The 18,767-nt window shown below is 39.8% G+C and overlaps 1 protein-coding gene across 1 annotated transcript in view; it reads right to left on the reverse strand.

The window, feature by feature from the left end:
* The window catches only part of LOC109932127 (suppressor of tumorigenicity 14 protein homolog), a 51,045-nt gene extending 47,702 nt beyond the window's left edge, over positions 1-3,343 (reverse strand). Inside the window, exons 1-3 of the mRNA XM_048602951.1 lie at positions 2,937-3,343; positions 1,699-1,846; positions 76-233 (exon numbers count right to left, since the gene is read on the reverse strand). Coding sequence (XP_048458908.1) covers positions 76-233; positions 1,699-1,846; positions 2,937-3,044 — 414 coding nt within the window. The 5' untranslated portion in view covers positions 3,045-3,343. The remainder of the gene's footprint in view (positions 1-75; positions 234-1,698; positions 1,847-2,936) is intronic.
* Positions 3,344-18,767: the final 15,424 nt, after the last annotated feature.

An 18,767-nucleotide genomic window follows, 5' to 3' on the forward strand; every position in this document is an offset into this window, starting at 1 on the left:
ATACAAAAATGAGTTATGTACCACATCTGCTCTTTCTATTTTATTTATAAGTATTGTTATTTCTAAATTACTTACCATATTTTTTAACACCAATGAGTAGTTTTTACAATGAAGTATCATTGGTTCATGTGTTAATGAATGTTTGGATGCTTTCATACTTCCAATGTAATATCGAGAAATTCCATAAATTTTGAGTTTTGGATCAATAAAATCATCATCATATGAAGTGGCTTCTTAAAAACAGGAGGAAAAACTGTTATCAAAAATGAGCCCTGATATATGTGTAAGAGGTTTACTTAAGTTGAAGTTTAACATGACAAACTTTAAAAACAAAGAACTGATTTCTAATTCTAACTCAATGACACTTTTCATATTAAGTCCAACTGTATGGCAAGAATAGCAGATTCATTTGTTTATATGTCTACTCATGAGATGTGGGTGTCACTGGGCCAGCCTGCATTTGATATCCATCCCTTAAACCCAAACTGCTTGAGAAGGCAGATTGTTAATTGTGAGCAATAACATGGTTACGGAATGACATCTAGTTGTTTCCCACTTTCCCCTCTCCAGCTTTCTTTTAAAGTCCAAAGATTTACAATGGAAAGGTGTTGAATGTATTCTCTCTATTCCTTGGGTCAGTGTGAATTAATCAGAGATGGAAAAGTAAAAAGCACAGACTTAATTTATTCGTAAAATGAAGAGTTTGTTCACATACAAGTTTGTCATCAGACTTGTCTAAATCTGTGCCCCGAAATTTCATAAAAAAGGTGCACAATTATGAGATAGGACAGTTCAAATTCAGAAGCAAGTGCATAGCGATTTATACGACACTGGTGGGATAGAGGTGAAACTGATATGACACATCCCTCCTAATGAAGCTAGGTTAGGTCAGGATAAGTGCTAGGTCTCCTTAACTTGGACAAAATGGAAGTTATTCCATACATGTCAGACTTAAAAAAAGGTTTAAGATTATCTGAAGTACTGTGTACAGTTTCAATCTCCTTACTTGAGAAAGAATAGAATAGCATTAGAAGCTATTCATATGGTTCACTCAACTGGTTCCAGGGATGAACAAAACATTACACCAGTTTGGCTTGTACCCATTGGAGTTTAATGAGCATGATGAGACATGATCTTACTGAAGTATGTAAGATCTTGAAGAGAATTAACAGTATGTGTTCTGAGAGAATGGAGGAGACTTGAACCGAGGGACACAATATAAAAATAAGGAGTCACCCTTGATTATGATTTATTTTCTTGAAGAGGGTCATTGCTCTGTGAAATTCTATTCTCCAGTGAACAGTGAATGCAAGACCTTTGAATATTTTAAAGGCTGGGTTAGATAGATTTTTGATTGATAAGGGTTTGAAAGGGTATAGCAGGTAGATAGGAATGCAGAGCTGAGGCTACCATCAGATTAGCCATGATCTTGTTAAATAATAGTGTAGGCCTGACATTTATGATTGACAAAAATTCTCATGATCCATAACATGTTAAAATAATTGTGTTTTTGAGTACAATTTTAATTAAAAAGTAGAGATGGAATGTGAGGGTAAAATCAATCAATGCACAAATTAAGAAATACACTCCCACATTTTCCAGGACTGAACAATATTCCCAGAGTGTGTTGCATCAGCAGTGAAATCTGTACAATAATAAGTAAATGTTTTATTTTGATAATTTAAATATTCTACTTACTTATGCCAAGAATCACGCATATGGTTATTAATAATATAGAAGATACCACAATAAACACTTTAAACTTCCAGCTCTTGATTTTATTGCAGATATTTCTATTGTATGTTTCTCTGCAACACTGAATTTTCCATTGTCTGTTCCGTTCTTTCTGCAGAAACAATTAAAATATGAATCCAGAAAATTAAGTAATCTAATAGAAATCTTTGCAGCTGTTAAAGATTTAAGAAACATCATGATATGATTCAATTTCCATATTATTGGCTCTTCTTGTTCTGCTCTTTCCCCTCTTCAGCTCTCTCTGTCCACTTGCATTACCTCCTTAACCAGTTTTAACAGCAGATTGCCCTTAGAAGCAAGTGGATGTGGAAAATCTGACACCATCATTTGAAAAGCAAGGTGAATTCTCCTGGTGGCCTGGCAAACAACTATTTGTCATGTACTATCAAAAACAGTCAAACGTTGGAATTGTGAGGTAAACTGAAAATGCTGGATAAACTCTGCACATCTGGCAGCACTTGTGGGGAAAGAAGGAGTTGACATTTTGATTTCCAGTAAAAGAGCGAAGCTGGTTAAGGAGTTAACAGTGGTAGACAGAGGGGGCTGAAGTGGCGAAATGGCCAGACGTCCCGAACTTCTTGAGCAGTTTCTGTTTATTTGTCAGATTTCTAGTATCAGCAGTACAGTATTTTGTTTTCAATCAGATTTATAGAGTGGTAGAGTTATACAGCATGGAGACAGACCCTTCGGTCCAACTCGTCCATGCTGACGAAATTTACCAAACTAAAGTAGTCCCATTTGCCTGCGTTTGGCTCATATCCCTCTAAACCTTTCCTTCTCTTGTACTTATCCAAATGTCCATTAAATGTTGTAACTATACCTGAACAATGCACAAATCTGATTGGACATTAGCCTACCTAACAACCTCTTCAATTCAGGATATTATTCTGGTTAAGAAACGTTAGAAGGACGTGCAAGATTTTATATTCAAATATGCAGTTCCAATCCAGTCTGACAACTTGCCTATCTAACTCGCCCGCCCAGGGAGCGCTAATGTGTACCTGTCAACTTTCCCCTAAATAACCTAACAGACTGGGATCACAATGGAAAAGAAAGTTCTAACGAAGAGGAGGTGTGCTAAGCAAACGAATCGACGAGAAACAGCTCAAAATATGACCGAGCTAGCGAGTGGGAGTTTTAAATCTCCCTTCAATAGTTGGCTGAGGAGGATTGCAGCTCACCTGCCAAGTGTGTTCCGTCTCCGGAAGGAATGTCTCATGTGTGTTGTTGTTCGTTTGAACGCAGTTGGATTGAAGATTGATCATTGGTATTAGTGTTGCTTCTGCCATGTTGTATACGAACTCCTCAAAGGAAAACTCAGTCAGACTTGGTTTCACTTTTCAAAATAAAACTTCCCAGATCATTTAGTTGCCGTAACCCCGGAAGTCTTGGGTTCAGGTGAAATCCAGACTAAAGTTGAGAGTAACTTCTCACAAAGTTGGCAGCCAACTGGGCAAAATAATAACTGGAGTAAATCTGGCTCTTACTTACAAGAATAATTAACAGGAGGATAACGCGCCCTGATTTCTGCCGAGGTTTGGGAAGGGCGAGTGTTGCGTTTCGCTCTGCGACTGTTAGGAGGGGTAATTTCCAGGAATGTGAAATGATGCACAAGTCACACCTCTTTAATAGGCGTAAGTTAAGCTGCGCCCAGTTTCCTCAATGTATGGGAATCATCTATGGTCTGGAGTTACCAGAGTCGAAATCGTACTTTAAAAAAAATCATCGCCGTCAGTACTTTTTAATTTAAACGACCCTGTGCCGACATTTGCTGGAAGCCTCAAACCTTTCCCGAGACTTCTGAGAGTTGGGACTTAATTCATTTCATTCACTCGGGGGAGGGGGATATGGGCATCGCTGGCCGCCCACAAAAAAAAGCTTGTGAAATGCACACTAACTGGTCTTGGATACTTTAAAATGGAGTTCCAGTGCAATCATTTCCAAGTATTACTGTTTATTTTCACTGTTTCTCTTTTCCCTGTGAGTGGGCAGCTTGTATTGGCCATTCCTAGCTGCCCATGAGGAGGTGGAGGTGACCGGACGTGTTGAACCGCTGCAATCATTGTGCTGTAGGTACACCCAGAGTGCTGGCGCGTTCGGCTTAGCAGGGTTTTGATCCAACCACACTGAAAGAGCAGCAATGTAGTACTTCCCACACATTGTCACTCCACTCCTTTCTTTACGCCACAGAAGTTCCACATTGCTGACAGCAGAATAACTTACAGAAATGCAGAGCCGTATTTCCATTTTAACAGTTCTCTTGTAACGCAGAACTGTCAGTGAAAGGCGAACCAATTCCCCTTTTACACAGCAGTATTCCGAAAGGAAAAGGTCCAGGATCACAGACAGCCACTTTTGACAGCTGCTGTCAAATGAGAAGTATGCAAGGTAACTGAGAGGTTAGGGTGCCAGGTTAGTAGAGTGCAGGCTGGGTAGGATGCCAATTAAGTCATGTCCAGGATGCCAAGTGTCAAGAGGGCCAGATAAGTGATCACAAGGTGTAGAGCTGGATGAACACAGCAGGCCAAGCAGCATCAGAGGAGCAGGAAAGCTGATGTTTCCGGCCAAGATTCTCCGGCATCTGCAGTTCCTACTATCTCTGAAACAAGTGATGGAGTGTTTAAGGTGTGTTGCGGTGGGTAGAAGATATGGGTGCAGAAGAGGGGAGTTGTTGGGTCCAAGGGGTTGGGTTGGGTCTGGAGCAGGGAAAGGGAGGATAAGGACTAGAGTGGATTTGGTGGGGAGGGGGTGTGTGTTTACATTCAGAGTGGGGGAAGGGTTAGGATTAGGACTCAAATCCAGATTGTAGAGGGGGTGTTGGTTATGTAGGGCTCGGGTCCAGTGTAGGGGGAAGAAGGGGTCTATTGCAGAAGAAAAGGGCATCAGGCCTGTACCAGGGGTGTCAAGTCTGGAGCTAGGTAAATTGGGGTGTAAGGTCCAGACCAGAGGAAGTGGGTGATGGTATTGGGGAGCAGGGGAAAGGGCTATTAGATCCAAAGTGGGGAAGGGGTAGTGGTCAAGTATGGGTGGGCAGGAGAATAGTTGTTAGTCCAGAAAGTGGTAAGAGGACATTAGGTGCAGAGTGAGGGGAGGGGGAAATGGGCCAGGTGGCAGGACAAAGGCAGGAATCAAGTCTTGGAGGAGTTATCAGGTCGTAAAGGACGTGGTTGTGTCTGGAGAAGGGAGTGTCAGGGACCAATGGAATAGGTGTTATGTCACGGAGAGGAAGGATGGTGTCAGTTCAGGATCTGGTACTGTAATGTGCCTTGGAGTAATATAGTTGAGATGTGTGAAGTAAAACTGGTGTCAGTTTAATAGTTACTCAGGAACTAAACTAAGTATCTAATAATCTGACTTTTCCTGAGTAACTATTTAGTTAACTTCAGTAGACCTTTCAATACTTTCGGCTGGTTCCAAGTATGGGGGAATTGTCCAATGGAATCTTCAAATTCTTGGCAATTCCATTGGAATCTGCTACAATGGGTAACCACAGGGTTCCCAAGTGCAACTCTCAATGATGTTTCAGGAATGACTGTCCAATCAGCAGAAAACCCAGATTATAGTTTCAAGTCAGGATAAATATGGCTTGGAAGGTAACTTGCAGGTTGTAGTGTTCCCATATATCTGCTGCCCTTGTCCTTCTCAATGGTAATGGTCATTGATTTGGTAGGTGCTGATATCTGTGCATCTCTCTGACTGACTTATCCCCAGACTGGCTGACCATGACCATTGGGACTCATTGTGGCCCACTCCCTGGACTGCAGTGATATGAACTCCCAGACCCTGGAAAGATATTGGTCCCTGTCCTTATTACTGTGTCCCTTATCCTTATTAAGGATTACTGAGTATGTAGTATTATGGATTTTGACAAGGTTCCCCCCAGTAGGCTGCTAAATAAGAGCACATTGTGTTAGGGGCTAGGTGCTGGCACAGAATGAGGACTGACTTACTGTAGAATGCAGGGAGTGGAGATATATGGGTCTTTTTCAGGATGGTAGCTGGTGGTTAGTGGAGTTCTGCAGGGCTTGGTGTTGGGACCACAACTATTCACATTATGTGTTGACAATCTGGATAAAGGGACTGAGAGCGTCGTTGCTAAGTTTGGAGATGACACAAAGATAGGTGGAGGAACAGTTTGTGTTGACCAAGTGGAGAGGTTGCAGAATACCACACGGGAAAGTGTGAGGTTATGCACCTTGATAGGAAGAATAGAGGTGTAGACCATTTTCTAAATGGAAAAGGCTTTGGAAATATGAAGCACAAACGGTTTTGGGAGTCCTAGTTCAGGATTCTCTTAAGGTTAACATTCAGGTTCAGCTGGCAGTTAGGAATGCAAGTGGAATTTTAGCATTTATTTCAAGAGGGCTAGAATACAAGCTGTACAGGGTTCTCGTCAGACGGCGTTTGGAATATTGTGAGCAGTTTAGGGCCCCCTGTCAAAGGAAGGATGTGTTGGCATTGAAGGTCGTCCAGAGAAGGTTTCCAAGAATGATCCCAGGAATGGAGGGTTCATCATTTGAGGAGCAGTTGAGGATTCTGGGTCTTAACTCAATGGAGTTTAGAAGGATGAGGGGTCATCTCAATCTTACAGAATACCGAGAGGCCTGGATAGAGTGGATATGGAGAAGATGTTTCCACTAATAGGAGAGACTAGGGTGCAAGGGCACAGCCTCAGAGTGAGGCTGACTCTTTAGAACTGAGTGGATGAGGAATTCCTTCAGTCAGAGGGTGGTGAATCTGTGGAAGTCATTGTCGCACAAGACTGTGGAGACCAAGTCATTAAGTGTATTTAAGACAGATAATAGGTTCTGGATTAGTAAAGAGATCAAGCGTTATGGGGAGAAGGCAGGAGAATGGGGTTGAGAAACATTGCAGCCATGAATCAAATAGTGGAGCAGACTTGGAGGGCCGAATGGTAAAATTCAGTTCTTATATCTAATCGTCTTATCCCTTTACATTTTGAGGCACGGTCATTTGATTCATTTGGTTGAATCTGTGGAATTCACTACCTGAGAGTGCAAAGGATGCAAGGGCACTGAATAAATTTAATGAGGAGACAGACAGATATTTAATGGGTTAAAGGATTATGGGGAGAGGGCAGGAAAATGGAGTTGAGGCTGAGATGAGATCAGCCATGATTGTATTAAATAGTGGACCAGGTTCAAGGGGCTGAATTGCCTACTCCTGCTCCTAGTTTTTATGATCTTATAAAGCACATTCAGTGCGTTTGCTATTTAAGCTATTAGCATGTGGTACAAGTGCAACATTGTCACAGCGTGGAACCATATGGCAACATGTTTTACCCTGTTGCTTGATCACTGCTGAAAGCCATGTCATACAGCCTGGATTTGTGCATGTGCTAAAGCAACAAGGCTAGACAGAAGTATAATGAGCATTTTAAGTTCTGAATGAGGCGGCAAATTGGATAAAGACAAGGTAAAGCAGAAATGCTGTGAGCATCCAGATAGGTGCACAATGGGTGGCTACTAATACAGCAAGGAGCCCTGAGTTTCACCCTGGTCTCTGTGTGCAAAATGCCCTGACTGTAGCATTACAATGAAAGATTTTAGTGTGCTCCAAAGTGTGTAGAGAAATAGAGAACTGTATTGTACGTAGATCAGTGATGTGGTGAGGCCTGTGCACGTGCAATGCAATCCCCCTGGACTGGGATTTGGGTGGTCACTGCCCGTGGAATGTATCCTAAGATGTTGGTGCTGAGGAAGGGTCACTGGACCCGAGACGTTAACTCTGTTTTCTCCTTCACAGATGCTGCCAGACCTGCTGAGCTTTTCCAGCAACTTTGTTTTTGTTCTAAAGTGTTGGTGACTGCTGTTCGAGATGGAGGCCTGAAGGAGCAGGCAATCAGCTGGAGTCGACAAGTATCTGCTTTGACTTTCATGCTGGGAACTGTCACCCTCTAGTGTCTATCTGGTAATTGTGAGAATAGGAATGCACAGTCAGGAGTCACGTGACACCAGGTTATAGTCCAAAGGGTTTATTTGAAATCACAAGCTTTCGGAGCATAGTCCCTTCATCAGGTGAAGTGAAAGAGAATCACACAAACAGAATTTATAGACAGAGAGATCAAAACATCATACAAATGGTGTGAATGGAGTGTTGAGTATTAAGTCTCTGCAGGTGATCAAAAGTGTCACACCATTTGTATGATCTTTTGATCTCTCTGCCTATACATTCTGTATTTGTGCACTTCTCTCTCACTTCACCTGATGAAGGGGCTACGCTCCAAAAGCTTGTGACTTCAAGTAATTGTTGGACTATAAGCTGGTGTCGTGTGGCTTCTGACTTTGTCCAACACCGGCACCTCTACAGCATGAGGTTAGGTAGTAATGGCATAAAGTATATGCAAATAGGCTTCTCACTGCTCACTAGCAAGATTCTCATCTCACCATTCAAAATTTGGTTCTTGGTCTTTTTTTTCTTGACATAAAAGTCCTATTTAGTCTGATCTCACCATATTTTCCCAACTGGCTCACCGTTGCCTGGGTAAGAAATTTCAATCCTACGTTTCCCTCCTGACTTTTGATCCATTGTACACATATTACCAGATCCAGATCCAGCAATGCCTCCTTTGTCTTTGATCTGAAAACTTTGATGTAGAATATTCTCCTGAACACACTTCATAAACTATTCCTCTTCTCTGTCCTTTACATTAATATGATCAGAGTCTATGTGTATTTAAATCACCCCCATCATAACTAGTTTTTCCGCCTAACAGACATTTCTTTGCAAGTTGATTTCTTTGGAAATCCTCAGTAGTATAGAATAAACAAAGAATGTAACAAGTCATGTAATGGTACCAATATTGCTTCTTAGCTCCAAACAACCAGGTTTTGCACTTAATAAAAACAAAATACTAAGGAAGCTGGAAAAATGAAAACAGCAAATGCCGAACAAACTCAGAATGCCTGGTAGCATCTGTGGAGAGAAAGCAGAGTTGAAGTTGAGTCTGGTATGACTTCTTCAGAACTCTCAAGACGTATCAATCTCAACAGGTTAACTCTATTTCTCTCTCTACAGTTATTAAAGACTTGCTGAGTTTCTCCAGCATTTTCTGTTCTTCATTTTTTGGTTCAGTCCTTGACCCCTCTGGGGCAAGTACTTTCTTCAGTACTCAAATATTGTCCTTAATCAATCCTGTCGTCCCATATCTTTCCCTATCATTCCTAAACACATTGCAGCCAGGAGCATTTAGTACATTGACCCTTTCTTGACCTACATCTCTGTCACTGCCTCATCATATACCCACATTGCTATTTTATCTACACTTACTAATCTTAGTTACCACACTCAATCCATTCATATACATGAATAATAAATCTAATTTAGACATATTGGATTTTATTTATTATGATTCCTTACAAAATAAGAAATTTTGATTACACATATCTTCCACCTGTTTGTGCACTTTTTTTCTTGTTGGTTCGTATCGTTGAGGCAATTTAGTTTAAGATTTCCCAGGTAGCACAGATAAACTGGCTCACAAAGAATTTGGTTCTGGCTGTCTTCAGGTGCAGTCCATCTGGCCTGTACAATTTCCATTTTTTCAAAATCAGTCCCAATATCACAGAAATCTTAATCCAGCTGTGCATCTATTTTTTCTATCCTTCAATTTCTTTAGTCACTACTGCATGGCACAGTGAGTAATCTGGCAGTTGGTACCAGCCAGGCCCTGTTTGCTATTTTCTTTCCTAACTCCCTAAAATCGTCTGACAGGTTTTCATCCCTCTGTCTCACTATGTCGTTGGCGTTGATTGATACCATGACTGATGGCTGTTCACTATCACTCCTCGGTGCTCTGCAGTTACTCAGTGACATCCTGATCCAGAAACCAGTGAAGCAGCACATCATCCTGAATTAATGTCTGCAACACAGGATGGCCTGTCTATTCCTAACACTATTGATTTCCAAATCTTCCTTCTGACCTCCACACAGTTCAGCCAAACTTACTGCTTTGAGCTTGGATCCTGGGGCATTAGCCAGAGGAACAACCACATTTACGTATTTAGATTGAATACTAATTGGAGAGTGAGATGCACTGACAGGACTGCTATACTAACTGCCTTGTCCTTCTTGACTGCAAACCCTTAAGCTGCAGGGTGACCACATTCAGAAATGTTCTATCTACATACTTGTTCACCTACTGATGTCAACTACTGTTCAAGGTCTAGCAAGGAGCTCAAACTGCTCTAGCTGAAGAAACTTTTCTACATATATAGTTGTCCAGGACACTGGAAAAGCATCCTGAAGTTCCCACACTTTACAGGATGCACATCCCACAGGATTAAAGATCTGTGCCATGGGTATTTATTGAATTAACTAAACTTAACATACATGTTTATGAAAGGCTTGCAAATGGAACAAATTCACTAGCCAGCATCCTCTCTTGTCCTGATGACTTTTTTTAGTTTATTTAAATTTTGTTTAATGACACTCACATTATCATTGTGGGAACCAGGATGGCCAGGATTCACTTAATAGAAGAAGTGGCTCCACACCCTTCTCCTAGCATTGGAAAAATCTAACCCTCCCCAACTGCAGATTAAGTCCGAAAAGGCACTGATGTGGAATTCTCAGACACAATTCCAAGGTTTATAGATGTAAATCCACAGCTAAATGCCTAAGAAATTGTCTCAGTAAGGTGATCAAAATCAGGAATGCAAAAAAGCCAGAACTGGACCATCAATGGAGTCTTGAATGGTTGTAAGGCTGAGGACGTACAGATAAGAATGACAAGGACCACACAGGGATTAGGGACGAAAGATTAGAATTTCAAATTAAGGTGTAATTTAAGTGGGAGCCAACGTTGCTCAATGAACACAATGTTGATGGGTGAACACAATTTAGCCCAAATAAAAATAGGCAGCAGGATTTGGAATAAATTCAAGTTTATGGAGGTTAGAAGATGGAAGGCTGACAAGGAATACACTGAAGATTTTAAGTCTATAGAAAACAGAGGTATGGATTAAGTTTTCAGCAGATGTGTTAAGGAAAGGGCAAAGACAGGCCAGATTAACAAAATTGATACAAGTTATCTTAATGATGGCAGGTATATGAGGTTCTGATCTTGTCTTCAGTTAAACATATCACCAAGTTTGCAAGTACTTTGAGGCTCCAAGAGTTGCCAGGGGAAGAGAGAAAAAGGAAAAGAGAGAGGATTGGATGGAGTCATTGATTGGGAAACAGTTGTGACCAAAGTAATAGCGCCAGTGTTTATTTCATATTCATTTATGGGCTTTAACAGTGGTTGGCTGTTTCCCAAGCACTGGGAAAACTTGTATCCTCCATGAAGAAAGGATTGAGAAGTATCCATTTAAGTTAAGTATGATTTCCACTGAGCTCTCCATACACTCCTTCATCTCAACCTGGCCCTGATTCCATCTCATCAAGACCTGACCCAACCACTTTGTCTCTGATCCATACACCCTCAGGCTCTGAATAATTCTGCACAAGCTACCTCTATTAACAGCCCCCGCTTACTTATTCTCACACCCTGTCTTCCCCATGCACCTCCTGTGCTCAAAATTCCTGGCATATTTGCTATTGTGACCATCAATGACTGGCTGCCAATAAACTTAAGATGAATCCAGTCAGGATGGTCTTCAGAGAACTGATCCATGATATCAGAGTTAGAAATTCTGATGTGTTACCCCTGACTTTCTGACTGACAACTCTAGGTCAGTGAAAAATCTGTACTTCCTGGAGCAAAGCTTGAACCCCAAACCTTCCAAAATCAGAAACAAGAGTGTTTTACCTGACATAGGAGTCAGAGAAGCACTCTAGTCCTTCTGGCCCACCAACATTGCAATTAAAAACCCTTGCCTCCGAGATCCAGCTTCTCTCTCCTCCCTTTAATTTTGGGTTTCCTGAGCTGTGGACTACCCAGTTATCTAGCATTAAGTTCAAAATGATTGTAAGGATTTCAGGAAACATATAACATACTAACAGGGCCCCTCTGGCACAGTGATATTACCCTACCTCTGGGCCAGAAGCTCCGGGTTCAAGATCCAACTGCTCTGGAGATGTGTCATATTCTGTCTTAGCAAGTTGATTAAAAACATATAGATTTTCACTAATATATCATAATGGTGAGATTTTCATGAAATGTTGCAGTGTCCTTACGTTTGGGCCATAAGGTCTGCATGTAAGTCCCATCTGAGGATGTGATAGCCACAGAGGTGTGCCACAACTCTTCCAGACAGGTCGATAAAAAAAAATGCTATAATGGTAGAGCTGTCTCCTCCTGTGCAAGACACCAAGGATGCCTCACCTTGGTTAAAATGGAAGTAGGATCATTTGCGACATAATGGGAATCAGGTTTTATATGTTTTTCAATTTATCCCCTCACATCACTACTGAAGAAGGGTTAAAATTCTTGGCATTATGTTTTTAATAGATATTCTAGTAGAGAGTGGCATGATTGTTAATAAAGGATTGAGAATGTCAGATTAATCTGGATGATAAATCAGGCAAGATGGTCTGTCTTATCTGTAATATTGATGCACATAATCCATTAAAAATTGATTCAATGCTGAATTAGTGTGGTAAATCTGGTTATTACAACTTAAGAATACAGTTCCATAAATCATTAATAATAATTGAAGAATGTTTTTCTAGTTGGCAAATATAAGTATCAAATACCAAAGATACACAAGAAAAGGAAGCATGTCATTTCCTGGCAGTTATTCTGTCTTTGATATTTGCATTCTGCCTTGTGGGAAGTTAAAATTTTATGAACAGTTGCTAATCTGCAAACCATAAAATGGTTACAGCACAGAGAGAGGCAAGTCAGCTTGTCATGCCTAAACTGGCCCCTTGCAATGCAATTCACCTAGTGTCACTTAACCAGCTTTTCCCAATAGCATCACACATTTTTTTTCCTTTTCAGAAAATGTTCCAATTCCTTATTTAATGTCATGATTTAACCATGCAAGCAATGTAGTCCAGATCTTAACAACTTATTTAGCAGTTAATCTCCAAATGACACTGGTTTGTGCATATTTAAGCCACATGGAGCAGTCTAATAACCAAATTGTTAGACCAAGAAAAGCACTTTATCACGACAACTGAACATTAAAACCATGCAACAGAAATTTGTGATTGCTATCATGTTTTACTGCTTAGTTGCTAAAGTTCTCTAGAAATTTCTAAATTGCATTCATTTCCTTGGATTATCTCCCATTATCATCAATTGTTAGACAGTAAAACTACTTAGGAATTTGGTTGTTGATGAATAATAACTAACAGGAATGAAAATATCTTTTACATTTGAAATAGGATTGATCAGATTTGAGTTGATCTGTAAAAGAACTTTATTACACACACATAATTTTTATGATCTTTGTTCTGAAGAAACAACATTTCTTAAATCAACATATAGAAAATCACCTTCAATTTATTGTTTGAAGTTTTTTTAAAAGCTTTTGTGCCTCCTGTCACTGTACAGTAATTAAACATTTTGCCCTGATTACTACATTCCATCTAAAAGGGATGTTCCCTTCATTAAATTGTTATCAAATCTGTACCCATTTTTCCCACGCTGACGTAAGGTATAATGGAAAACATTACTTCTATGTGACTCCTTGATTGTTACTATTCCATTACACAGATGCTTAATAATGACTTTAAAATAAAACCTAAAAGGATGATCATTTTCATTATATCTGTAATTAAAACCAAACCTAGTTAGGAAGGTAAGGTAAGACAAATCATTTTGTGGATTACAACACTGTGCCATTGTCATTCAAATATATAATTTGCCCCCAAAATCAAAAATCAAAAATCAATCATGCTGACTAAAATCAGATTTTGCATATAGGTTTTGCAATAAACTAGTCTGAAACTCCCCCAGCATGTAAATTTTGTGAAATGTCATCACACACAAATACTTACGTTAATATATTTCATACTTAAAACTGACAAAAATCCAGCGTTTGTCAGGACTGTTTACAATTCAAAGAAGATATTACAAGGGTTTAAATAATGAGCAGACCTAACCAGTTCAACAATAAGGGGAATAATAAATGGCTATGATAATGATACAATGGAATTGATTTCAGCACAGATTTTTGGGTGGTAGGGAAATGATGAATCATAAGAACATAAGAACTAGGAGCAGGAGTAGGCCATCTGACCCCTCGAGCCTGCCCTGCCATTTAATAAGATCATGGCTGATCTTTGAGACTCAGCTGCACTTACCCGCCCACTTACCATAACCCTTAATTCCTTTACTGTTCAAAAATTTATCTAGCCTTGCCATAAAAACATTCAGCGAGGTAGCTTCAACCGCTTCACTGGGCAGGGAATTCCACAGATTCACAACCCTTTGGGTGAAGAAGTTCCTCTTGACCTCAGTCCTACATCTGCTTCCCTTTATTTTGAGGTGATGCCCTCTAGTCCTAGTTTCACCTGCTAGCGGAAACAACCTCTCTGCCTCCACTTTATCTATTCCCTTCATAATCTTATATGTTTCTATAAGATCTCCCCTCATTCTTCTGAATTCCAATGAGTATAATCCCAGTCTACTCAGTCTCTCCTCATAATTCAACACTCTCAACTCTGGAATCAACCGAGTGAATCTCCTCCACATCCCTTCCAGTGCTAGTATATCCCTTCTCAAGTAAGGAGACCAAAACTGCACACAGTACTCGAGGTGTGGCCTCACCAGGACCCTATACAGCTGCAACATAGCCTCCCTGTTTTTAAACTCCATCCCTCGAGCAATGGTAGACAAAATTCTATTTGCCTTTTTAATCACTTGTTGCACCTGCAATCCCACCTTCAGTGATTTATGCACAAGGACACCCAAGTCCCTTTGCACAGCAGCGTGCTGCAATTTTTTACCATTTAAAACACAGTCCATTTTACTGTTATTCCTACCAAAATGGATGACCTCACACTTATCAACATTGTACTCCATCTGCCAGACTTTTGCCCACTCACTTAGACTATCTATATCCCTCTGCAGACTTTCAGTGTCTTCTGCACACTTTGCTGTACCACTCACCTTAGTGTCATCTGCAAATTTTGACACACCACACTTAGTCCCCAACTCCAAATCACCTATGTAACTATAACAAGGCCTTTCCGATTTTAACTTTGGGGTCTTTTTAGACATTTCATATTTGTCTTCCACCTGAAACTATTAGTCACGATCAGTTGACAAACTCTAGATATCACCACGGATCAAACGCTGGCATAAGGTAACTGGTGATTGGAATGGAAATTGGAGGGAGGGGTTTCACAAGCTGACGTAGGTCAGAGATGGGTTCAGACTTTTAGATTTTAAATTAGGATCGTGCCTATCTCCACAGGACCCTTGGTCGAATTCAAAATTCATCAAGTGTCACCAGGTAGTGGTGTTCGGTTTGGTAGTTTGTAGGATTAAAATCAATACTAATTAATTAAATTATTCTCATGTTATTAGATGTCTGAGGCCACATACATTACCGCAACTAAAGATACTTTATATCAACAAATTAATATTGAGTCTTTTTATTACTGTTAAAAGAAAACATTATAAACCTTTTCACCTCCTTTATTTGTAGATAATTATACTTAATTAGTTTGGGAAGTGGATGCTGAGCTGAACTCTGCAATCTAGTTACTTGCAGAAAATGCCTCAACTTGCTTTCACATGGTACCTTTAGCACTGGGCTTATTTTTGGTGTGGTCTAACTTTTGACTCGGGGACTAACCAGATTTCACAACAAAATAATACAAGGGATCTTCTAGATTCTGGCAGGTTTCTATTTCATATCACAGATTGTTCATCTGAGATGAGTTCAAACTAGGTGTAAAAAAAGTTCTAAAGGGGAACTTGTATCACGTAAGAATGTTTTGCAACTTTCTAGAATTAATTTGAATAAAACAAGATGTTGGCATTGGACATTATAAACTCCAAAGAGAAAAAGTTTACATGCAGGAAAGAAAATTTCAAGCTTCATTGAAGTAGTGTAACGTAATTAGTGAATAGCTGCTATCTACCTGAAACCCAAACAGCAGATACTACTGTTGGACTGATAACTTCATTACTGAAGCTGTTAATGACTTTCTCAACCAGATTTGTAATGCAGCGCAGATTTTAAAGAGTGGCTGTAAAGTACACATCCACACTACATGACAAACATACTTTTAAAATCTCAAAATGGTTTGATTCTTTCCTTGCTGCTATGGCAGTGCTTCAGGAAGCATATCTTGTACCCTAGATTGTATGTTCCAGAATGTGGTCATGCCTCAGGCAGTGAGATATCAGGATAGAAGATGAACGACCATCTGGAAGATTAAGAATTTCAGGATTGTTTGCTATTCTCAAACCAGTGCTCAGCATTACAGACTGCTCGGAACATCAAAACCTGAAGGAGTGCAGACAGATCACAGTACCCAATGGGCAATGGATGACACAGAAGGGAACATCAATCGTGCAGAAATGCAATTGTTATAAGGGATTCCATTGTTAGGGGGAGAGAGACAGGTATTTCTGTAAGCATCATTGAGTCTTGCTTGGCGTGTTGCCTCCCTAGGGGCAAGGTAAAATACACTACAGAGAGCATGCAGATTATTCTTCAAAGAGAAGAGAGTACACCAGACTTTGTGAAACATGTTGGTACCAATGATACAGGGAGGACAGGTAGCAAGGTAATACAGCCAGATTTTCAGGCACTGGGTAGGTTAAAAAGTGGGACCTAAAAGGTAATAATCTTTGAATTACTCGTAATTCCACATACCAGCGACAGTAAAAAGAGGAGGATAAGGCAGACTAACTCAAAGCCTATGGCATACTGGAGGAGGAAAGGCTTCAGGCTTTTGAAGCACTGCTATCAGTTCTGTGTAGAAGACATCTTTTTTCAAAAGGGATGGGGCAGACATCAACAGGACTCTTGGGAAGGTTCAGTAGTGGAGATGGGGTTGGGGTGGATGTTTAAGATAAATTGGCAGAAGATGGGCATAACATATTAAAATAAGGGAAAGAAAAATAAGGAGCATGAGGGAGTGTTTGATAGTATTTAAGAATGAAGTTGCACTGTGTAAGATAGGAACAGGACAATGCACAATAGAAAGAGAGGTTTACAATGCACGTATGGAAAAAACACAAAATGTGGTGAAGAAAGTTAGTGAGGAACAAACACAAATAGCCATATGGGAATATGATGTTGTGACAATAATGGAAAACTGGCTTAAATGTGGTGAGAACTGTGAGCTTAATATTTATAATAAAAAGGATTAAACATAGGCAAGGGAAAACAGGAGATGAGCTGGCAGACTTAATAGGAAATATGTGTAGCATTTGAAAGACAGGACGGCCTTCAGTGGATAAAGACAAAATCCATTTTGTTACAGTTGAGAAGCAAGAAGGCTACTGGGACCGCAACTAGTGAGAGAGATAGAACATCAGATCAATAGAGAAATCAGAGACACGCAGGAAGTACAGTGCAGTGATACTGATAATATTGACTAGGATAATGTTAGAGGAAATGTAAGAGATGGAGGAGTTTCTGAAATTTATTCAAAAGAACTTTCTTATCAGTTGCGTCCAATGGAAAAGAGACACTGCTGGATTTGGTGCCAGGAAATGAAGTGGGCTAAGTATCTGTGGGAAAGCACTAGGATAAGAGTGCTCATTATATCACAAAAATAGGTTAGTAATGGAAAAGTAAAATGGAACAATCAAAAGTATAACATCTAAGCCAGAAGATGACTGACCTCAATGGGATGAGAGGGGAATTAGCCAGAGCAGAAAGAAACTAAAGACTGACCATAAAAATGGTAACGTGATAATCGGTGATCATTTGATGCATGTGGGTGAATTCTTCAAGTGGGAATTAGGCCAAATACAACAAGTTGAGAGGTGAGTGAAGAAGAAAGTAAGACTGGCAAATAGTGATTGAGAGAAAAAACAGCAGTTACCATAAAAAGATCTCAAAGTCTTCTATCAGTATATCAATAAAAAGCAGATATTAAGAAGTGGAGTGTACCCTATTAGGGACAAGGACAGTGATATATTCTTGAAGGTATAGGTAGAACTAGAATATTCAACATTTAATTTTGTATTGATACTTACTAAGGAAGAAGATGCTAATAAAATTAGTAAATGTGGAGATGGTGAAAATTGTTAGGCAGGAAAGCTGCAAAGGCTGGCTATGTTTTGAGTGGTTAACTTGCCTAGTCTAGGTGTCTAACAACACTGTTTGCTAAGGTAGAGGAGGAGGAGATGGCAGAAAGGCATGCTAAAATCTCTAATCTTCCTTTTATGTGGTGGAGGTGCCAGAGTATTATGGATTAGAAGATGTAGCACTCTTATTCAAGAAAGGATGCAATGTCACTGCAACTAATTACAGGTCAGTCCAGTTTAATATCAGTAGTGGTAAAAAATTTAGATACAATACTCAGGGAAAAGAACAACAGTCAACCTTGGAGAGATTCGACCTGATTAAGGACAGCAAGCATGGATTTACGAAAGGGATGTCATATATGACAAATTCAATTAAATTTTTTGATTATGTAACAGAGAATGGTAATGAAGGAAATGCAATGGATGTTGTTGCATGGATTTTAAAAAAATGTTTGACGAAATGAAATTGAGGCTCACAGAATAGTGTCATGTTAGACCAGTGATTCCCAATCTTTTCAGTGTCAAGGCACACAGGCACACAATCAGATGGTTTTCCTTTCTCTTATGCACGTGCAGTGATGAATATCATTTGAGGTTTCGGAGGAGATTGGAAGCAAGGATATGAAAATTTGTCATGGCACAAATTTTAAAAACCGCTGGGTTAGATATTTAAAAGTTGGCTTTTTTGATTATTTATGAATGATCTAGATATAGGATTTCAGAATAAAATTTCAAAATTTGCTGATAATACTGAACTTGGAAGTATGGCAAACAGTGAGAATGAGACCACTGACTGCAACAGGATTTCCAGAATGGAAGTAACAAGTAGCAGATAGAATTTAATACAGAATAACATAAGATGATACATTTTGGAAGAAATGTT

Source organism: Rhincodon typus, chromosome 11 (assembly GCF_021869965.1).
Source record: "Rhincodon typus isolate 14 chromosome 11, sRhiTyp1.1, whole genome shotgun sequence".
NCBI lineage: Eukaryota > Metazoa > Chordata > Chondrichthyes > Orectolobiformes > Rhincodontidae > Rhincodon > Rhincodon typus.